Here is a 15,937-nt window from a genome sequence, read left to right as displayed (position 1 = left end):
CTGATGTTTTGATAGCTAATATTTGATAACTAAGAACCTGAGGATAGAGTTAGTCTGGTGTTAATGTGATTTTTGTCCTTTCTGTGATGCTGTAAGAGCTGTATTTTTCTTTCCACAGTGTCATCAGTGGCATCTTGGCACTGTTGCTGCTGAGTTTTGCAATCTTCATAACTGAAAAGGTTTTTTGAGTAATTTTGTATGGAAAATCATGCTGTGAAAAGCCAGTGTCCATAAAGGACACAGAGGAGTCCTGCATCTTTATTCGACTAATGGGAGAGAGTCCACTGGGGCACAGCCCGCGGGGTTTTCTCTCTCAAGGTTTTGGAGGGTACAGCCTCCTTTTATCCCAAAATCCCAGCCACACGTTGCCTTCTTCCATTCCCCATTGGCTGAGGTACCAGGAAGGTGCAGCCTTCCCAAACCACCTACCCCATATCCCCCTTGAACCTGGCATTTTCCCCCGATGTTCAGAAACTCAGCCTTGTGCCGATCCCCCCATCTGTTTCAGGAGTCAGACTGTCTGGGCTCTGTAACAAACCTGTGGCTTGAAGTTGGTAGGGACATTGGCCCATTTCAAAGATGTTAATGTGAGAAATGGTCACTCACGTTTCATAATTTAGAAAGGTTTATTAAACCTTACCAAAAACACAACAGAAAACTGAATAGAGAAAAAGGCTTCCCACCGTGTGCTCACCCACACAATGGAGGTTTCACCTCTTAACCCTTTAACCCCTCCCAAAGTTCTGTCCATCGACCCCTTCTGTGCTGTCCAGTGGTGGAGATCTCTTCCTCAAATCCTGATTGGAGGTCAGATGTCACCATAGTGACAAGCCAGCCCTCCCAGATGGCCCTTGATAACCACGTGAGGGGGTACAACATAACTATAAATCTATAAAACTTTTCTTAACCTATATGTTTTCTTAACCTAATGTGATATTTGTCTGTTAATTGTGAGAGTCAATCATCACATTACTCATCTATCACATTAACACCCATGGCATTACTTGTAAAGACATTAAAACACAACTTTGCTAAAAATTTTAATTCAGAAAACAAGACACCATAACTTATTAACAAACAATGAAACCAGCTTTGCTGGACACTGTAGTCTGGCTTAGAGATCTTTTATTATATGTATTTGATGCTTTGAAGTACTGAAGTGTTGCAAAACTAATACACCAGTACAAACATAACAATTTAGCAAGTATATATGTGTGCCAAACCAAATTGAATGTACTTCAACCAGTACAGCACTTAAAAACAACCTGGTGGGTATAAAATACTTCACTCAGTAACGTCCTCTTCTGGAACAACTTCCATAAGCATCTGGAGGTGCATAGTGATGGGCTCTGAGGAAAAGATTTATTGTTAGAGGCTTTGTAAGAGAACTTTCAATTCAAACTCTTAAGTGAGAAAACTGCCCTTCTTTGTAGTTGTTTTTTTTATCTGTACTCTTATTTCAAAATGAAAAATAAAGGGTGGGGAATAAACAGTCTTAAGATACAAACTACAGCATTCCAAATTTCCAAACTTCCATTGAGTATAATGCTTCCAATCACATAATTAAAATTATAATAATTATAATTATTACTAATCATCCTGGGGACAAGAGAGACAGATGATGGGGTTTTTTAATGTCTGTAGAGCTACTAATGCTGTTGTATTCAGCTAATTCCAATTAGCCTCTTAGAAATACTTGTGTATCCTGTTTTACCTGAGATAATATCAGAGTTTCTCTAGGAACTATACAACCAGTTCATAAATGGTCATGCTGGGTTCTTGCAGCTTTCATTGTACTCAGCCCTTGGATTATTTTTTTATCTTAATGCTGTTAGCATTTTCTTTAGTAAGGATAGTAAAATTAATAATCAGAGGTAAAAGCCCAGTGTTTGGTGGCATAAGAATTGTATGTCTGCTAATCTTCAGTTAATGGCTAAAGCAATGTTTTGAAATGCAGATAACTGAAAAACTAACTTTACAGATTAGCTAGTTCTGCTTCTTTGTGCTACTACAGTGACGTGTTGCTTTTTGTGACTTAAGTTTAATTTTTCCTCAAGTCAGACATTATTTCTTTTCAACAGGAAGGAGTGAAATAGTCTTCAGTAAGAGGACTATTTCCTTTCTAGGAAAATTGCTTTCCTTTCTAGGAGAATTGCTAGACTTTCCTTTCTAGGGAAATTGCTTCCCTCCACGTTCTGCTCGCATGCTTTATGTGAAAAATGCATATTACATGATTGGCTCTTCACAATATTAAAATGAATACTATATGTGTTATGTTGGAAAGTTATGCTGTATTAATCTCTTTTAACTAGTGCTGTATTAATCCCTTTTAAGTAGGGTGCTAAATATAGTTTTCAGTCTACAGCATGATATTAAAATAGAAACTATGTGATGTTAGATACTTTTTGTAACTAGCGCAAAGCATGGCAAAGATAACCAAGAATTTCTTTGTGTTATCCTCTCTGGATAGAGATAACAGCAACAGACCCCAAGAGAAGAATTATTGCCTCCTTTTAAGGAGTCCTCAGACTTAGAGGAACCAAAAAGACTGATTTACAAGATAAGGGGGGGAAGCCAGAAACACCCTGGTTTGAAAGAAATGTTTGAACAATGTATGAGATACATGAATATGCAATAGGCTATTGCTTTTAAGGGGTAATCCTCTGTTAGCAAGAGGTGCTTTGTGGCAGAGTGCAAAGCACCCAAACTTCTGTAATTCTTTGCTTTTTATTGTCTCTTGTTGTCCTAATTTTTATTACTATTTTCATTACTATTAAACTTCTAAAATGTTAACAAAAGTGAACGGCATTTTTCATTCTTTAGAAGGGATTGACCAGATGGTGAATTTTATTATTCTGATTAATCTCAAGTTTAGCAAATATTGGGTTTAGAGCTGGCTACCTGAGATATACTTACTTGATATTTTTTGTGCCCAGCTGAATTTTAAATGAACAAAAAGTGCATAAGCTATAAGTCCACTAAGTATAAATAAAGTACAGTACAAATAGGGCAGTTCAGGTGCACTGATGATTGGTGCCAATACCAGCACAATTGAGACCAGTGTCACTATGACAGGAATGATGATGGGTATCTGCAAGACACAAAGAACAAAATCACTTCCTCGTTCTTTAGCTGTTTTTACAGAAATTGCCTGTGTGAAAGAATATTTTTATTGCCTTATGCATTTTCTTACTGTAAAATTTTCTGGAATCGGATGGGGCAACTGAAAGAGTAGCAGAAATATGGACAGGGAAAACTCTTCTGCCAAATTATTCACTAAGATCTCTTATTTCAAATTGCAGTGTACAAGTTTGCATTTTAATAAATGTGGGAACTGACTTACATGCAGTGACCTGGGGTCTTATTTTGGATATTCTTTCAATGGCAGTCTGCTGACTGCAATTACCCATCTCTGAAATTTTGGCTTGTGCCCGGTGGTCTGTGCAAATCAACATTCTGTAATCTTTTCCCAGTCCTTATGAGCTTTGAGCTTGTGAGTCCTGGGGCAGATCTGCTGTTAAGTGGTTGGATTTCAGGTAAGGGGAGTAAAAAACAAGGACACTGCCCAAGGGGGCTGTTTAATATCCAGATACTGAGTGTGAATTCATGATACAGCATCTGTGGAATGGAGGAAAAGCCATACAGAACTTACCCTGATGGGTCTCTTGAGTTCCTTCCTTGTAAACCTCATAACAATTAGTGCAAGTACAGTTAAACCATAAAATATCCAGACTGCAAAACTGAAGTAATTTATGAGTGAATTAATGTCACCAGGAATAATATAAATAATAGCAATGACCCCCTAAAAAATGAAAACAAAAATTAGTGTAGTCTATTATAGAAGAAGGCTGAATTTTACTTCTGTTTCAATACAGCTGCATGTGTAGTGTTCCAGAGCATGAACTGTGAATGCTTTTGCTTAAATATTTATCAATATTAAGTGTAAGTGTATTGCAGCACCTTTAAAGATTGTGACTGCTTCCTGCCAACATGTGGTTATTTTTGTGTGCAATCTTAATTCCATTTTAAGTCAAAATTATTATAATTTTTATGCATGAATCTGTTTTATTGTTGACTGACTATCTTGAAGATACAAAACACATTTTTAGGGTTTTAACGTTACTGGGATTGAAAGGAATGAGGAGGAGGTGTCTTTACAAACTGTGGGCCTGAGGGTAGATAAGCCAGATATGGGGACATGAAAGGAGCAATGGGAAGAACCATAAATTCCATAGGAGTTCCACTAATTGACACAGACTGTTACTCACTCAAGACTGTGCTACATCTCTGGATTTAGAGAATAAGAACAGAGGCATAAGGAGAAAGAAAAAGCAGGGGTCACACTTTAGAAATGAGGTCTGCATTAGGTGATGTGAGAAGCCTGTACCCCTCAAGTACCTCAGCCAATGGGAAAAGAGAGGGAAATGTGGCCAGGAAATTAGGATAAAAATGAGGATGTGTCCTGTAATAATTTGAGAGACCCCAGGGGAAATGCCCCATGCCCTCTCCCTTTGTTCAAATAAAGTCATGGGACTCCTCTGTCTCCTTTTTGACCATAAACCTCTGGTGTTTGTGAAATAATTTTCCTGATAAGATTGAATATATCTTGTTTGCCTTGAAGATAAATGGGTAAAATAAAAATAACAAGATGTTCTAGATTTATTCTTAAATGTATTTACTGTCTGGACTTTTTTTAGTGAGATGTAAGTTTTCTACATGGAGGAAATATTCCTTCATGAAGGAAATGGTAATGATAACTTGCTTGCAAGCATCCTTTGAAAGCATTCCCTAATATTAACTATTTGTTTAAGTTTTTGTTCTCATGCCATTGATTCTTAACCATTTTGATTCTTAAAGCCCAGTTCTGGACCATGTTCAAATTAGAGAAGCTGGGGGTTTTATGTAGTCTTTTTTTCCAAAATGTATTTAGCAATTTTCTTGTCTAGATAGGTAATCACAGGTGTCAAAACTGCTTGTAAGAAGCTGTGAAAGTATGTATTACTGGAGAATTTTTGGTGATAGGTGATTTTTCTTTCTGTTTTTTAATATATACTTACATAAAATATGATAGCAGGTGCTGGTGTTAAGTGCTTGACACTGATGTAAGACAGTATCTTTAGCACGTGCCCTTCACGACCTGCCACATAAACAAGTCTGACAAAACAAAAACAAGGCAATGCAGTTAGTGTGGCGCCGAGACTTTAAAAGGTGCTACTAAAAGTAGACATTCAACTAATTTCATCAGTATTTTCTTTGATATGCATTGGAATTTCAAGATTGCAGCAGTTCAAAAGAAGGGAAATTAAATAACCAGTATTAAAGCAGTGAGCTAAAACAAACTGTGAACAGTATTAAAATAGTGCACTTGAAACTAATTTCAGAATAATTATGTTGCACATATAATTGAAAATTATTTTGGGAAATGTTACCAACTGTGTCTCTTTTAATTAAATATTTCCTTTTTCACATGTTTCAATAGCAAAAAGGTATATTGACAATTCCTTTTGTCAAAAAATGGTCTTTAAAGCCACGTTGTATTCAAATGCTTTTGAAATCTTAAAATATTTTAAGTAGTAAATGGAAGTGCTGAACAACTGATAGAAAGGAATAGCTTCTCAGCTACCTTTGCTGGTGTAGTGATGTTTTTGCTGGTAACTTTAACTGTTTAATTCTCAGCTTTACTATCTATGAGATGAAAAAACCTTTTGTGCTACAGTGGTATACCTTCATTGAATGTGAAGAGACCATGTTTTCTAATTTTCAAACCTGAATAGCTGCTGTTTATTTTAGAAAATTAAACAATATCGATCTACAGGCAATTTTAAATTACATTTTGTGTAATGTGGACCAGAACAATGTCCTTATGTCTGTTGATACATGTATATAAATTTTTCCACCCTTCAACACCTTTCATGTGAAGATATTTAGAGTGGGGACTTACCTGCCTGCAGTGAAGCAGGTGCCATTGGCAGATCCAAGCGTCGAAAATACCACAAAGAGAGGAACTATCCAAGAGGCTGGATAAAGGACTCTATCTCCAAATGTCTGGGAAATGGGATTAAAATTAATCACTTTTGTCATTTTAACTACCATTTTGTATATTCAGTAATGTTAGAGCTTCTTTGTAAGTAAAGTAAATGGGTATCTGAGCTATGTTGCCTACAAATCCATGTTGTACGTTTTGTGTAATTATTAAAGAATGCTCTGCCAGATAAAGCCCTGGATTCATTCATTGACCACTACAAAATGGAGTCATTTGTCATGATGTTTAAGATGCAACATCTGTAGGAAACATTGGAAGACAGATGTAAAAACCACACAGAAATTAAATTCTGTTAAAGACACCTGCTTTGGGACGTGTCTGCAAAGGCAGGAGAAGGAAGATGGCATTGCTGCAGAGCACTGTCCATACAGAAAGCTGCTTTCAGCCTCTCCAGAAGGAGTGATATCAGTAGTGACAGTGTGACAGCCTGAGCCTGGGGGCAAACAAGGACAAACTCCCTCTGGTCTTTCACTACATTAGAGTTTAGTTAGTTCTTGCTGTAGATCTCAGGTAGGTACATTGACCAACAGCAAATGAATTTGATTTTAAATGTTTTTGACAGGTAGGTTTCGTTTGTAGTTGGGTTGGGTTTTTTTTTAGTAAGTCAAGCATAAGGAGCTTTGTTTTTGCACAAGTCTGACATCAGTGATGTTTCTTGGTGCAGAGGCAGGGCACTCAAAGGCTGCTCACAGCTGCACAGGGCACTCCTTTTCTTGTGCTGCCTCTGCTCAGAGCCAGGGCTGAGGTTCTGTTCCTTCAGCCTGATCAGTTCAGAGCTAGTTCCTGTGTGTTGCTCAGAGTGTGAGTTTAGGAGTGTACTGAGGGGGACTAGTTCTTGAACAAGATTTCACTTCATACATTCTTTGCTGTACCTTTTGGTGCAGACAAGCTGCCGAAATGCACAGAAGATGTAAAGTGTAAAGGCTTTTATGTTAATTTGTTTTAAATAAATTTTCATTTCATTTTTATTCAATTTTTATTTAAAAAAAATAAGCATTTCAACATTACCGTACTTCTTCACTGGGCTAGACTATTTTATATATAAATTTAAATGTTTGTCACATACTGTTTGTTTTCCCCAAAAACTGGCATTAGGAAAATCGTTGCAGGACCTCAACAGTTGTTTCAGAGACACAGAAAATTTACTGAGTGGAACTGAAGGGAAATTTCTATGATTTCTACTTTTACCTGTAAGAGTATGTCTTGCAAAAATGTAAAAAAATCCTATCTTTCAAGTTTGTTAAGGAAAAAAGCCCAAAAAGAATAAGGTGGAAGTGAATGATGGACTATTTGCTGTTATCTCCATAACAAACTGAGATCTACTGTCATTTGCCATGTGCTTCTTTGAAATACTGGGAGCACTGAAAATGGCACAGCAACTGTCAGGTATTATTTCTCTTTCCATCTTTCTGATGCCTATGGAAAGCAGTCCCCCCCTGACCTGAAATGTTTACAAAATGTTTGCTGAAGACTTTGTTACTTTTGCTGCCTTCTTTTATTCCCATTTGGAGATGACAGAACCACTCTGTCAGTTAGGCATTACTGAAATCTTAGATTAAAAGGAATGACAGCAGATAATGGGAGAAAAGGTGGCACTAACAGCTTAGACTAAAATTAATTTTATCTTACAAAAAATAAATGGAATTGCATGGCTTCCATGACTTCAATGCAGATATTCTATTACAAAATTAAGCAGCTTACCACAGCAACAGCCTGGGACTGCAGGAGCTCTGTTGAAGTCATCACAGTGAAATAGGAAACGTTTATCAGAACGTAACAAACCGTGACCAGGGGGATTCCAATAATTATGGACAGTGGTAGATTTCTAAAGAATGGAAAAGTAAGACCCCCATCAGCATTGCTGGATCACTGGTACAGTTGTCCTAGTACACTCTGGATTCTTACTTTTCCTGATATGCTTTTTAGGTGTATTAATTTTTTTTTTAACTGTAGAGATATGGAAATCAGGATTGTAAAAAAGGAAAAATACAAACTTTGCAAAGATACAAAGCCTGTAGTAATAATTAGCTAATTAGCTTTGTCTGTTAGTGTTCAAACCTCGAATAATACAATATTAGTTCTTTTAAAAAACAAACCAAAATATATGCTTGCTTATGGAAATATATATAGGGATTGATTTCTTGCCAGTAAAAACACTGCTTTCCTACACAGTTTTACCTGTAAGGATTTTTAAGTTCTTCTGTGATGTAATTGAGTTGATTCCTGGAAGGAAAAACATTCATAGAGTATTTCAGCAGTCAGGGGTTTAAATACGACTATACTATGAGGTGAGGCTATTTCTTGTGTTATTGTTTTTAATCTTTTCAGTTTTAAAAAGGAAAAAATAAAAAGTAAAATCAGTCTTTCAAGTGGGAAAACTGCAGGACAAAACCAATGTGAGCTTCTTATCCAAAAGTCAGCCTCTTGATTCACCATCTCTTTCTGTGTTATCTCTAGTATTTCTGAGACTAAATCTTGGATAAAATATCCCAGGATAATCAAACGAAAATTTGGCACACATCTTAGATTTACCAGATTGCCTTTCAACTTCAAGCTTTGCAGTATCGGAGTCTTTTCAAGTAAAAGCACAAGTGTGCTGAGGGCAAAGAGAAAAGCAAGCCTGCTGGTGTTTCAGAGTGCTTCTGTAAGTCATACTGCCTTTAGAAAACAGGCATGAAAACCTTTTTAAGGATTATACCTACCTGAATTTTAATTTCCAAATACCCATTTTTGCTAGAGCGTGTAGAGCAATTGAAACAAGGTTTTTATATTCATCCACTCTGCAAATCTGAAGAGTTAGTATTTACAGTTCAAAGACAAATTTTCAAATGTTAGTGCCTGGTGGTAACATACACAAATAATTATTTAGGGATCAGCTTCTTTGCCCTCTTAGAAAGTCCATATGAGTGCCTGAATTAGCAGACTTACATGCCTGAGTTGAGGCACTCAAGCTTGGAAACAGAACCTAAAAAAAGAATCTATTTAAAACAAATTCAGTTTCAAAAGCTTTTAAATGGGAATTGCTGTGTGGTAGGTCAAGATTATATTCTTATTTGCTTCCAAAGTGCTGACCCATATACAGGCTTTTGCAGTTTGTACATTTAAGAATAACAGTGGATTTGTGCCAACAGAACTCTGTGCCAACTGACATTCCCTGAGAAAAAATCTGCAAGTTGAACCTTAAAATTTCTGACACAAAGTTCCTTTTTATGTTCTCCTGGACTAATCAAACAGCACTACATATTTCACAAGAAATGGAGTTTGATGGGGTAACCTGCAGGGAAAGCTATTTTGTGAGCACAGTGGAATTAAACTGTGTTCTATTCCCCTCATTGCTGCAGGATCTAAGCACCTTCAGCACCAAAGCAGCAGTGCTCCTTTTGGAATCCAATACATTTTCTTTCCCTAATAAACAGGCACTAGAAGAGGGTGGAGTTCTGGGGTTTTTTTACCCAAACTAATGCTCTTTTTCCAGAATCCATCAAGACATTCTTAATAACAAGTCAGTTGTTAACTTCTTCAGAGAGTTCTACAGGGAGAGAGTAAACCAGTTAAAGGCTGTTAAACTGTAACTGTGAAGGTTAATAAAGATTTCTTACCATCCATCATATGCCCAGAGTCCATTATAAAATGCCAAACTAATAGAGCTAACAGAAATTTTACTGCCCTTGAAAGAATCTTTGAAGTTATCAGTTTTTCCTGCAAATAAGAGGAAGATTACTGATCAGTGTTGAAATCAATCCTTGTAATCTCCCCAGCAGATGAAAAAACATTCCCACACGTCTCATGTTTTGAAACTTTTCACTTATAAAATTAATGAATATCCTTTTGTATTAACTGATCTGTAGTGTTGCATTTTGCACCCATCCCCCTTCTCTGAAAGAAAATGCCACAGTTTCCAAGAGATGCAGAACTAAAACCCTGAGTGAAGAGATTCGGGGCTGTGCCTTATTTCTGTGTCACTTCTCTCAGGGGGGAATTTTTAATCATCATAGCAAAAGCTAAAATAATTTTTTTTTCAAATAACATATATTTTATTACCTTGTGCAAGGAGAACAATTCCACTTACAATAATGATTGTGACAATGATCATTTTAGCAGCTGTGAGAAAATTCTGGAGGTAACTTCCCAGCTTCACACTCAATGAATTCACAATTGTAATTACCACTAAAAGAAATAAAATTATAAATTTTTGCGCCGTTTGTCAGAATTTAAAGAAAAATTGTCCCTCCCCTTAGTTACTGTACAGCTTTTCTGTCACACTTTTTGTCTATATTATATACAGGTTTTACTTACTGTGTTTGGATAACTTTTTAAATAGTGAGGAAAAACAGATTTATTAATTAGATTTTGATAGTACCTTTAATAAAAAACATTTTGAAGTTGCACAGCATGCTGAGAAATAAAGAAATATTATTTCCATCGTTATTTTTTCTTCCTTTTCTGCTAGAGAAAAGCATTCATTATACAGATGTATCTATCTTAAGGAAGAATAAAAAAAAAAAAACAAACCCAGTCTAGGAAAAAAAACATTTTTAACCCCATCCTTTTCATGCTGTTTAATTAGTTATGGTGGGAAGGACCCACTGGACTGTGTCTTCAAGATCTCTGGTGTCTTTGTGAAGAGGAACATAAGGAAGTTTCAGGGTACTGAAGTGCACTTGCTGATGGGTCAGACACAGGTCACTGTGCAATTTTGGATCTGGGCTGCCCAAAAGTGGGGCTCTTACCAATAGCAGCTGCTGCCAGACACTTGATGACAGCCTGGGGAGGATCACAGCCTGGATAGAAAGGAGCTGAGGCATATTCTGCGAAGCTGAGGCAGATGATTGCAAAGGAGCTGGGTTTTGTGACCAGCAGGCTTGTCCAAGAAAACAAAAACGCTGGAATTGGGCCAAACGCCTCCATGAGGTAAGGATATTCTCCCCCAGACTTTGTGATCATTGTACCAAGCTCAGCAAAACAAAGTGCACCTGAATAACAAGAAAAGCAGGTTTAGTTCATGCACTTTTGAACCTGGGACTGCTTGGACAGATGATCCCTTTTTAATAGGCAGAAAAGGGAAGGAAATTGATCTCTACAGTGCACCACGACTCTCTTCATGTTTCTGTATATTTTACTGAATATGCAAAATAAAATTTTAATTACTTGTGAGCAATTGAAAAAAATACCCTCTAATTATTCAGATGCAGTCTAAAAATTACTACCATCGACACTTAAGACTTCACCAAAACAGTAAAAACAAACATTTTGATTTCATTTGACTTCTGCTTAAGAAATGAACACTATGGGAAGCATTTAAGGGAGAACTGCACTGGCTGACAGACCTTTTGGAAACTTGATAAAACAGACTTTCTGCACAGTTTTTAAGTAAAATGTCTGCCAAGCTCAACATTAAAGTACAGTGATACTTCCTGTTCTATTGCTGCTTGTGGCATCTTGAATTAAGGTTTTTCTTGTATGCTGCCCCACTTGATACAATGCTCAAAAATTTCTTTGTTTTACTTCTCGAAATATTTTGAGGTGCTTAGTGCTAAGTTTTCAGATAATAGAATTAGAGTTACAGAAGTAGAAAGCTAGCAGAAAGCGCCCAGCTCGTTCACTGCCAGTAAACTTCACATATTGGCAGCTATTTAAGTAGAAGACTGTTTCTTTATTACAGGCAATGGATGAAGCAGGAAAAACTAAAACTTCCTTTCAAAATAGAGTGTGATTCACAATTTTGGAACTTAATTTGTCTTCCACAAACACCCCATTTCAAATTTATGGTTGAGTACTGCATATATGCACATACAGAGCAGGATTTAGTTTATTTTGGTCTTGGTGCTATAAACTAATTTGTGAAATGAGAGCAGTGTGCAGAAACAGAGGATAACAAGATTTAAGGCAAAGATTCAGACTCTTTGTTGAGATTTTTACCTAATGTTGCCAGAACTCCACAGGCTGCCCAGATGGTTAAACAAGGACCCACAGCTTCAACATTGGCAAGAACTGATTTTGGAGAAACGAAGATACCTGAGCCAATAATTGTACCAACAATCATACAGATTCCACTAATGAGCCCCACCTTGAAATAAAATGAGATGGTTTTGTAAGCAATTTCTAGTAATTCACCAATTACTTCTCAATATCATAGAACTACAGCAATTGTCAATACTGACTGATTTTTATTGGCTTTCAAAATCTAAGTTCTATAAAGAAATATATTGGACAATTTTGCAAAGTTTCACTGTTCTTTCCAATGTCTGTATGTACCCTGTGGTGTACTCCTGCTGTTTTCAAAAGAACATCTGTTTGTGTTTTACCTGCCTATTTCCTTTATTAAACTGTCCTTTGGATGATGTGAGTCTCAAATATAATCTTGAATGGGTGAACTTGTCCTTTCCTCTCTGATTAAGCCATGACATTGTTTTGCAAGCACTCGATGAATTCTGAATTTTCTAAGATTCAGAAATTGTCATTCATGGATGGAGTCTGGTTTGTTTGGGGTTTTTTTGTTTGTTTGTTTGTGTTTTTTTTTCTTTGTTTTATTTTGGTTTGGTTTTTTGTTGAGCAGCTTTTGTCCCCTCCTTGTTTTAAATATTTGTACCTAGGAATGGTGTTGATACCACTGGGTGATAAGATCATGTTCTCCCAAATCTGTAGTGACCTACAGTATTACATGAAACCACTAAAATTGAGGCATGGGCTACTTAATATTTTCTGATGGCTATGGCTTCTCTAATAACATCAGTATTTGTCCAGTCTTGGCACCAAACTAAAACCACATAGATAATCTTTCTCCAGGACACTGAAATTAAGAGAAATGCCACTCCCTCCTGAAGGAAGGGACACAACTGTTTTCCAAAGCATCTGTAATTTTCTGGAGGAGACAGATTTTCACTTGTCTCCAAGTACCAGTGCCTATTTGCTGGCTATAAACACTAACAAACTTTCAGAAACAATGAGCTGGGCAACCCACTCCAACTTCTGAAAAGTACACATGGGAAAAAAGGTTAATGAAATGCCTCAGTTGATCAGCTTAGAGTAAGGCTTTGAATTATTTTTCTATCTGATATCTTCAACAACATATTCGTGGGGTTTTAGGCTGTTTCTATCAGAGCCGTTTCACTTCAGTAACTAGCTGCCTCTGAAAATGCAAACCAACCACATTGCTGAGATATTAGGATATTTTTGCTGAGGTGGGACACAGTGGGGGGTTTTGTATGCTGAGGCATAAGCACCAATATCCCCTTGTGCCTCCCTCTGCCAGCCCCTGCCTCACAGACCCAAGGGGAAAAGAAAAAGGTTTGCCTGCTTTTGTAGGTTCATCGTTGGGGGCTCATGACTCTGAATGGATTGTCTGTCCTCTCTTCCTTTGTCCTCTCCTTTTCTTCTCTTCAAGCTTTCTTCACCCATTTGTTTTCCTTGTTGAAATTGCTGAGGAAATAACAACAAAATCTTACTCTGGCATGTTAATGTAGCTCGACTGTAGCTGGTATCCGTGGGTACGGAATAGTGCAGGTGAATCCCACCAGAAAACAAACACAAGCACACACTCGCTCACAGGAAAAGGATTTCCATCGCACTACCTGCTCAGGGAGAAGTGATGGCAGCTCCAGCTCCTCCCGTGACTTGCTGTGGATTTTCCCGACACCCACCCGGCAGGGAATGTCTGTGTCTTCTCACATTCAGTTTCCAGGGTGTCCTCACTGGCACGATCAAGCTTTTATAGCCAGCCCTTCCTCTGAACGACTCCAAAGATCCAGACAGATTTTATCTTCCTCCCAAAAGCTGGTTTGCTTCTTATCTAGGAGACCTTCTTTCCATTCTTCATTGAATCAGGCTTTGCCTCGGTTCCTTGGAGATGGAAGCATCTGCCAAGCAGAGTGTGGGCAGCTGGAATGATCTGTTTAGCAGCTCTTTGCCTCAGAAGGAGTCCCCAGTCTTCTGTGTTGATTCAGGGTGAATGTCTTCCACTCAATGTTTTGTCCTTTTTAGAACTGGAATGTAAGGAGTTTGTTTTCAGATTTAAATTCAGACTTACGATTTTGTTGTTGTTGTTGTTGTTGTTTTCGGTGAGGATCTTGCTGGTTTCCCCCAGTACTGGTCTAAAATACAACCTGAGACAGTGAAGGACATTGATTGGGTTAGGTCCGGAATCTCTAAAGTAGATTCAGTCAAAAGTCTCTTCTCTCCTAAGAGTCTACAACTATAATTACTGCAATTTGAATGCTGAAGATCCTTATGCTTTCATACAGATGGTAACTCTGGAAGACACCGTGTTTAGGAAACATAGGTGGGGTTTTTTTGTAAATTAAGTAGTAACTGGCTGGAAAAACTGCAGCATTTGAAATCGACAGAACACCTATCTCAGTATTGTTGGTCTTCAGAAACATTTAGGCTATAAAGACATCGAGTTTATCTTCTGAATTATAGATTTTTTAAAATAATCATAAAAAATCTAACTTTTAAGATTAAACCCACGAAGGAAAAGTGCACACATGAAGAATGCAGGGCTTGGGTGGCTGAACTTCATGGTAGCTTTGTGCCCCATGTCTCTCTTTTAAAGTCACGTATTTAGACTGCTTCAATCATTACCTTTAGCAATTCTTGCTTTCACTTACCTTATTTATTTAAATTTGTTTGCTGTTAATCGGATCCAGGAATCCTTGCCAAGTGTATTTCTCCTGTTAGATTTCCCAGCCAGTTACAAGCAAGGCATGTCCACGTCTGAAAAAAGAATATGAAGAAGGAGCAGCAGCCTAAGTACAGAGGTTATAAAAGGTAATCATTAAACCCATTCTCTGCCAAGAAGTTTTGAGTTAGGAAGCACAGGTAAACTGATAGTCCAGTTAATTTATCTTTAAAAACAAGAAAATCCAGCTTTGTTCCATTTGTGTATCACATAGTGAGAGTGAGCCATAATTTGGAGAGTCTGTTTTGATGATCCTTACAGCAAGCAGTTGCTAATTTAGAAAAGCTTCGGCAAGATAACCTTGAAGTGCTTGTCACATTATGGGTGCATTAAAACCATATGCTCAGATGTTATTTGAAGCCTATTAAAAATAGTCGATGTTTGTATCTTGAGAAGGTAGAGAAGCATAAGCAAAAATATTTCCTTTGTTTTTCATTAACTTGAGGCAGCTGAGTGGGCAGCTGGTGTTCCCTTTGCTTGCAGCTACAAATATTTTCCATTTTTGTAAATATTTAAAGATCTTGCTTCGGTGAAAAATGCCATTCTCTGTTTCTATGCAGTTGTACATCCAGGGGAAAAAAAAGTATTATTATCCTGAATTCTGTGATAAGGTAACTGCTCTCATTTGAGCTAGTCATCCCTAAAACACTTGCAAAAAGACCCTAAATCACGTCAATCACTTAATTGTTTTTAGCAGTGCAGTTGTACAACTCCTTTGCTCTGTGACACTCCAATCAGTAAGTCCTGACCAACCCCCTCTAAATGAGTTTTTCCAATAAATACCGACTGGTGAGAGCTAAAAGGTGTTCAGGTACCGGCTCCTGAGGCTAACATTTAACATTCGTTGTCTTGTTGAGGTAATGGCTCATAAACATGCGCTACAGGGCTGGAAATTAGGAGCAAATTGCTGGGCCTGAGTATCAACAGAAGTACCCTAAGCCCGTTTTGAGAATTGTTTTCCTCCCTTTTTAACAAACTTCTTAAGCATGCAGGATTGATCAACAGGAATTCCCTCCGCAATGGTGATGTAAATCTGTGACTAAAAATGGACTCTTCAGAACATGTGAAACGCTTGTTAGTTTATATTTGCCACGTTTTCTGGTGGTTGAGCCAGGCTGCACTGGGAATGTTTTTCTCCAAGGCTGAGGTTGCAAAGTAATGTTGGTACAGAAAACAAAATCAGAACTGTACTTTTTTAATCACCGGCTTTTTCCTCT

At 37.4% G+C, this 15,937-nt stretch overlaps 1 protein-coding gene across 6 annotated transcripts; it reads right to left on the bottom strand.

Moving 5' to 3' along the window:
* Positions 1 to 607: 607 nt before the first annotated feature.
* On the bottom strand, positions 608 to 15,570 carry SLC7A9 (solute carrier family 7 member 9). 6 transcript variants are annotated; one of them, XM_038148472.1, is made up of 15 exons: positions 15,553 to 15,570; positions 14,650 to 14,755; positions 13,615 to 14,145; positions 13,337 to 13,462; positions 11,963 to 12,110; positions 10,774 to 11,016; positions 10,085 to 10,210; positions 9,643 to 9,742; positions 8,222 to 8,266; positions 7,745 to 7,868; positions 5,942 to 6,045; positions 5,058 to 5,154; positions 3,653 to 3,802; positions 2,917 to 3,091; positions 608 to 1,349 (listed from the first exon to the last, which is right to left on the bottom strand). In XM_038148472.1, exons 4-15 carry the CDS (start codon positions 13,439 to 13,441, stop codon positions 1,285 to 1,287), a joined length of 1,482 nt encoding a protein of 493 aa, XP_038004400.1. In that variant the 5' UTR covers positions 13,442 to 13,462; positions 13,615 to 14,145; positions 14,650 to 14,755; positions 15,553 to 15,570; the 3' UTR covers positions 608 to 1,284. The 6 variants fall into 6 exon arrangements, with proteins under 6 accessions (XP_038004400.1, XP_038004402.1, XP_038004403.1 ...); XM_038148474.1 differs by having other exon boundaries at positions 13,684 to 14,145; XM_038148475.1 differs by lacking the exon at positions 15,553 to 15,570 and having other exon boundaries at positions 13,615 to 14,025.
* Between the last annotated feature and the right edge of the window lie 367 nt (positions 15,571 to 15,937).

The sequence above is a fragment of the Motacilla alba genome, chromosome 11 (assembly GCF_015832195.1).
Source record: "Motacilla alba alba isolate MOTALB_02 chromosome 11, Motacilla_alba_V1.0_pri, whole genome shotgun sequence".
NCBI lineage: Eukaryota > Metazoa > Chordata > Aves > Passeriformes > Motacillidae > Motacilla > Motacilla alba.
This window is presented reverse-complemented; position numbering and strand designations above follow the sequence as displayed.